This window comes from Arabidopsis lyrata (assembly GCF_000004255.2).
Source record: "Arabidopsis lyrata subsp. lyrata unplaced genomic scaffold ARALYscaffold_1, whole genome shotgun sequence".
NCBI lineage: Eukaryota > Viridiplantae > Streptophyta > Magnoliopsida > Brassicales > Brassicaceae > Arabidopsis > Arabidopsis lyrata.
The window spans coordinates 13,860,281-13,865,927 of NW_003302555.1; the positions used below are offsets into that span (position 1 = coordinate 13,860,281).

Below are 5,647 nucleotides of genomic sequence, written 5' to 3' on the forward strand. Positions count from 1 at the left end.
AATGTAATAGTTATGATTTTTTCTTCGAACTCACAGTTCACAAGGCTACAAGTGTCAGATTTGATGCATTGAAGATAATAACATTTTTCGTAGGTTTTTTTTATTTCTTAAGTACGTACTCCCTCCGTTTCGTTTTAGTTGTCGTTTAAGTTTTTTCACACAAATTAAGAAAAGCATTTAATTTTCTGTTTTACCCTTTATTAATATATTTTATAAAAAATTTCATTGGCCAAAACATTAAAACAGTAGGGATAAAACTGGAATTTTCACCAAACATTTGCATTGAAAACCTAAAACGACAACTATTATTAAACAAAATTTAAATCCTAAAACGACAACTAAACTGAAACGGCAGGAGTATAATACATCGTTCCTAATTTCTTATACATATTTTCAACTGGATATATCCGATAATTAGATCGGCATATGTTTTCAAGCTTTCAGCAAAAACGATCACAGTAAAAATAATTTATGATGGAATGATCTCTTTAAGGATAAACTCCAATTCCAAAAAGGCTATAAAGTATGAATTAAACAATCAAGTAATAGCCATAATGATTCGAAAATGGTAAAGAAATAATTAACATTAAACAAGACTCAAAAGAGCATGACGTAAATATTACATCAAGTTTACGTATAAACCCCTTCCCTCTCCCTATTTAAACCCAACATACATATGAAACTCCTCAACAAACTTAAATACCACATAACCACTAAAACACACACACACAAAATGGCGTTTACGTTAATAATTATTAACGCAAACGCGTTTCTCGTGACTTTACTATTACTATCTCTTTCTTACATTCCATTGTCTTCTTCCACTATGCAACAAGACTTCGTGATGTGTCTAGTCGACAACTCCGACGCTTCGTTTCCAATGGACTCGTCGTTCTTCACTCACGACCTAAACGCATCTTCCTTTAAACTGGCGTTAGAGACGTCAGCTCAAAATCTCCGTTACTTGATGCCATCAAATCCTAAGCCAGAGTTCATTTTCGAGCCGCTTTACGAAACGCACGTTCAAGCCGCCGTTCTTTGCGCCAAGAAGTTGAAGCTTCACTTGCGGCTAAGAAGCGGTGGTCATGACTACGAAGGCCTCTCTTACGTCTCGGAGATGGAAACTGCGTTTGTGATCGTCGACTTGTCGAAACTTAGACAGATCAGTGTTGATATAGAAAGTAACAGCGCGTGGGTTCACGCGGGTGCTTCTATTGGAGAGGTTTATTACAGGTAAATCCTACGCTAATTTAAGAATCAAAAGTTATAATCTTTTTTTTTATTTCGTCTTTACACCGAGAAACTATTTATAAGCTACACTAGTACTTTTTAAAATATTTGGTTTACTTTATATATAATATAGTACAAGCTATACTTACTTACCGAAGAAAAGGAGGAAGTTACATTGATTTTAAAAATAATCGAGTTTACAAAGTATTAAATTTGGTTACTTCGGGGACACTTGATTTTTCTTCTATAAAGGTATCATTGTTTTATTTATTTATTTAAAGCTATGGAGAACAACCTCGTAAGTTTTCATACTAAAATTTTAAACTTTAAAACAGAAAATGGTTCAAAAATTGTGACTTTTTTGGGGATACGTTGCCACACAGAACCAAGCAGACCAGAGATATGCGGTAAATCAAACCAAAATTTCGGCTAACCAATTGAAATATTACGATTTTGGTTCAACCGGTTGGTTTATTCCGTTTTCGTTTGTTCTTTTTTTTTTTTTTTTTTTTTTGTATTGTATTGTTAAATTGGATTTATAGAAACAATATGTAATCTTTGGGGTTTTTGACTAATAGATTATAGGTAGGTGAAAAGAGGTTGATAAGTGGTTTTATTCTTATAACCAATTTACTAAAAAAACACTAATATGGTTAAGCTGTGGTTATGACCCGGTTATTAATTGGTTTATCTTTCATGACTTCAAAGGATCCAAGAGAAAAGCAAAATCCATGGTTTTCCGGCGGGTTTATGCACCAGCCTAGGCATCGGCGGTCACATAATCGGCGGAGCCTATGGCTCAATGATGCGTAAGTTTGGTCTTGGAGCCGATAACGTCCTCGACGCCAGAATCGTTGACGCTGACGGCAAAATCTTGAATCGCGCGGCGATGGGAGAAGACGTTTTCTGGGCGATACGAGGCGGTGGCGGAGGAAGCTTCGGCGTTATTCTTGCCTGGAAAATCAAACTCGTTCCGGTGCCGGAGGTCGTTACGGTGTTCACTGTCACGAGGACGCTTGAGCAAGACGGAACTAAGCTTTTGTCCAAGTGGCAACAAGTTGCTGATAAGCTTGACGAAGATCTCTTTATCCGTGTGATTATTCAGCCGACGAGCAAAACTCCGAAGAGCAAAGAAAGAACTATCTCGACTTCGTACCAAGGCCAATTTCTCGGCGACGCAAATAGGTTGTTGCAGGTAAACTAATGGGGTCAAATTTAAAATTTGTGATAATTAGGGGTCTATTTGGTAATTTGTGAAAGTTTGGTTATGATAATAATTAAGTAGAGAAGTTTTGATCATGACAATAACAACCCCGGTTTGTTTGACAGGTGATGCAAAGGAGTTTCCCACAGCTTGGACTAACGAAGAAAGATTGTTTAGAGACAAGCTGGATCAAATCGGTAATGTACATTGCGGGTTTTCCAAGCACTGCGCCATCGGAAGCTTTACTCGATGGGAAATCGTTGTTCAAGAATTACTTCAAAGCCAAGTCAGACTATGTGGAAGAGCCAATTCCAATAGAAGGATTAGAAGGGTTGTGGGAAAAGCTTCTAGAAGAGGACTCACCATTGACTATATGGAATCCTTATGGAGGAATGATGGCGAAAATTCCCGAGACAGAGACACCTTTCCCACATAGGAGTGGGACATTGTTCAAGATCCAATGGCTCACTTTGTGGCAAGATGGGAAAGTGAGCGAGGCGAAGCATATGGATTGGATGAGGGAAATGTATAGTTACATGGAGCAGTATGTGTCGAAAAGCCCGAGATCCGCGTATGTGAACTATAGAGATCTTGATTTGGGGAGGAATGGTAAAGGGAGTGATGCAAGAGAATGGGGGAATAAATATTTCAAGGGTAATTTTGAAAGGTTGGTGCAGATTAAAGCTACGTTTGATCCTGAGAATTTTTTTAGCCATGAACAAAGTATTCCTACGGAACTTGAGTGAATTTGGAGGTAGACAATAATAAGAGTGTGTTTAAGATTTGTCTTAGAAAAGACTTGTTACTTGTGTTTTTGTGTCTTTTTGTTTTTAAACATGATCAACACACTTGTATTTCAATATTGTTATCCAATCTAATCCCTTATGAGTTCTTAAAATTAAGTAATGGCAAATTTGGCTAAACCAAATCAAATCAAATTCGCCTAAATGAGAGTTGGGAAATGGCAAACTTGGTATTGTTCATCCACCGTTCTCATCTTTCTAGAACTATGCTTTTCATATTTAAACACACCTCTTTTCAACAATAGTGATAGGACATTGTCTTGCATCACTAAGACACAGGAGAATAAGAACAAGACGAAGAAGAGGAAGATTGCGAAGGTAAGTTGTTTATGGACATGTCAAGTGAAGATGCTAGAGATTTCACAGTATGGAGGCTCTTTTCAAGAGCTGAAACAGATGCAACATTTCTTTGGCAAGTTGGGATGTTTTCAAAAGTTGGTGTTATTGGAGACAACAATAACAACAGTGAGTTATTGCGATCAAATCTGCTGACTCTCCCCAGAATTTCTTTGAAATGCAAAATCCAATTCATCTGATTTTTTTCTTTTGGTTTGATGGCAATGTGAAAGTATTTTAACATGAATATAATTGTATCACTAAAAACTAGGGGTGATTTTATGAGGAATAATAAAGTATGATTTGAGATTTTTTTATGTTATGCATGATGGATACACTTAACAATAACTGTTGGTTATTTCAATTAACCAGTATTCAACGAACAATTCTTGGGTTCACCCCTAGGGAACATGCATGTTCAACTCTTAAATATTGAAATAAAATAAAAATAAAAATCCAGAGTTTCCCATGCCCTCTTACATTAGGATCCTTGAAATGTAGTTAAATGATAGGATCCTTAAAATGGGCAATACTCTCGACATGTTGAGGTGCGATGCGGACATGGCATTCACCCTTGTCTACGAATCCAGAAGAGCGCCTAAATTCTTCATCGTCTCCGATTCCTAGGAGCCTAATTCTTCTGACGTTTGTTGTTTCAACATTATAGTAGAAAATGTAGAAGGGTCTAACATCGAGTGATAACAACTTTGGGGCCATAATAATCTCACCAGCCTTGTTGGTGCCTGGAAAAGACATTTTGATATCCCCAACATCATCCCACACAGAGGAGGGAAACACACATGTTTGCTTTGACCATTCATGTTTCTCAACGTCTTCTAGTATCCATAAATCAAAACTATGGAAACGACCAAAAGGGAATCTCACAATGGACGCTAGCTTCCCTTTGTATTCTATGAATATTGCTTCATTCCCCCAATGCACGACATCTTCAGGAGCTTTGATAAAACTTATCTTCTCAGACCTAACCTCAAAACACACCATAACTGGATTGATAGGTCGGTTTGGGCTATAAGCACCATAGTAGACAAAACCATCGATGCATACTCCCACTGATATCGGGCTATAAGGCGCAGTGGTACCTTCGATGTGTCTCCATCCTTGACCACCTCCCCCTAGTGTTAAGACCTTGTGCTCTAGATGATCACTATGATTTATCGACTGCACTAATAACGCTTTGTGTTGATCATCAATCGGATCGTATCCCACGAATCGGGTGTTAACGGGTAACTTTATGACTTCCTCCGTGCTAGGGTTACATATGACCTGCCGAAATTCAGCGGTAACAGAGAGAAAGCCGTGGACAGATTCACAAGACCCTGAGGAGGAACTAAAGCTCACTGATGGTATTGCAATCACGAAATTGGCTAGCAAAGAAGAATTGTCTCCTTCATGTGAAAACGAGAATAAGAAGATAAGCTTCTCCTCAGGCTTATTGAATAAACCATTACTCAAAGCGACTATAAAACGAGATCGCGTCGACGACACAGAGAAGAAGTAATCGATGAATCCTCGGCTTCGGATGATGGAAGACCACATTTTAGAGACGTGTTTGAGATTCGTAAGAGACTTGGCAGGCAATCTAGTAAGTATAGCCATCTTTAGATCAAGAGGGAGCGAATCTATCTCGCTAGGGTTTGTGTCTTTCTCATTATGATCTCCAAAACAAACCTCAGATTCCACTCGGCAAAGGAGTTTCTTTTGGTGGCTCTTCTTCATCTTAAACTTGGCAGGCAATCTAACCATTTTTAGATAAACTGGGTTCGGATCTAACTTACTTGGGCTGCTGCAGAAGCAGAACCTGTATTTGCCTTTCATGGCGGCTCCCGACGAAACCTAGAACTCGACTTGGAGAAGATTAGATTGTATCGCAAACACCTAGATTTGAGCTAGAACCGCAACATTCTTTTGATTGACACATACACAAATTTCCATAATTTTTATTTACTTTGAAAAATAAAACAGTTTTCTCAACTTATCCACACCTCCACGATCGTTATCAAATTTTGATTAATAGATTTAGCAATTTTTTCGGAAAAAAAATAACAACCTTTCA

The 5,647-nt window shown here is 37.9% G+C and overlaps 2 protein-coding genes and 1 pseudogene across 2 annotated transcripts; 2 read left to right on the top strand and 1 right to left on the bottom strand.

Annotated features, from left to right (window-relative positions):
* The first annotated feature begins 446 nt into the window (after positions 1-446).
* On the top strand, positions 447-3,312 carry LOC9326958 (berberine bridge enzyme-like 13). Its single transcript, XM_002890850.2, has 3 exons — positions 447-1,233; positions 1,939-2,425; positions 2,560-3,312. Exons 1-3 carry the CDS (start codon positions 677-679, stop codon positions 3,178-3,180), a joined length of 1,665 nt encoding a protein of 554 aa, XP_002890896.2. The 5' UTR covers positions 447-676; the 3' UTR covers positions 3,181-3,312.
* A 58-nt stretch (positions 3,313-3,370) lies between these two features.
* LOC110224549 lies at positions 3,371-3,773 on the top strand (annotated as a pseudogene).
* Positions 3,774-3,986: 213 nt separating this feature from the next.
* Positions 3,987-5,647, bottom strand: LOC9326959 (probable F-box protein At1g30780). Its single transcript, XM_021011023.1, has one exon. The coding sequence runs from the start codon at positions 5,407-5,409 to the stop codon at positions 4,075-4,077; it is 1,335 nt and encodes a 444-aa protein (XP_020866682.1). The 5' UTR covers positions 5,410-5,647; the 3' UTR covers positions 3,987-4,074.

Bases quoted from the DNA above. Each gene is read 5' to 3' on its own strand.
- LOC9326958 (XM_002890850.2), top strand. From the start codon at position 677: ATGAAACTCCTCAACAAACTTAAATACCACATAACCACTAAAACACAC. The intron at 1,234-1,938 runs GTAAATCCTACG...ATGACTTCAAAG, and splicing joins ATTGGAGAGGTTTATTACAG to GATCCAAGAGAAAAGCAAAA. The intron at 2,426-2,559 runs GTAAACTAATGG...TTTGTTTGACAG, and splicing joins ACGCAAATAGGTTGTTGCAG to GTGATGCAAAGGAGTTTCCC.
- LOC9326959 (XM_021011023.1), bottom strand. From the start codon at position 5,409: ATGAAAGGCAAATACAGGTTCTGCTTCTGCAGCAGCCCAAGTAAGTTA.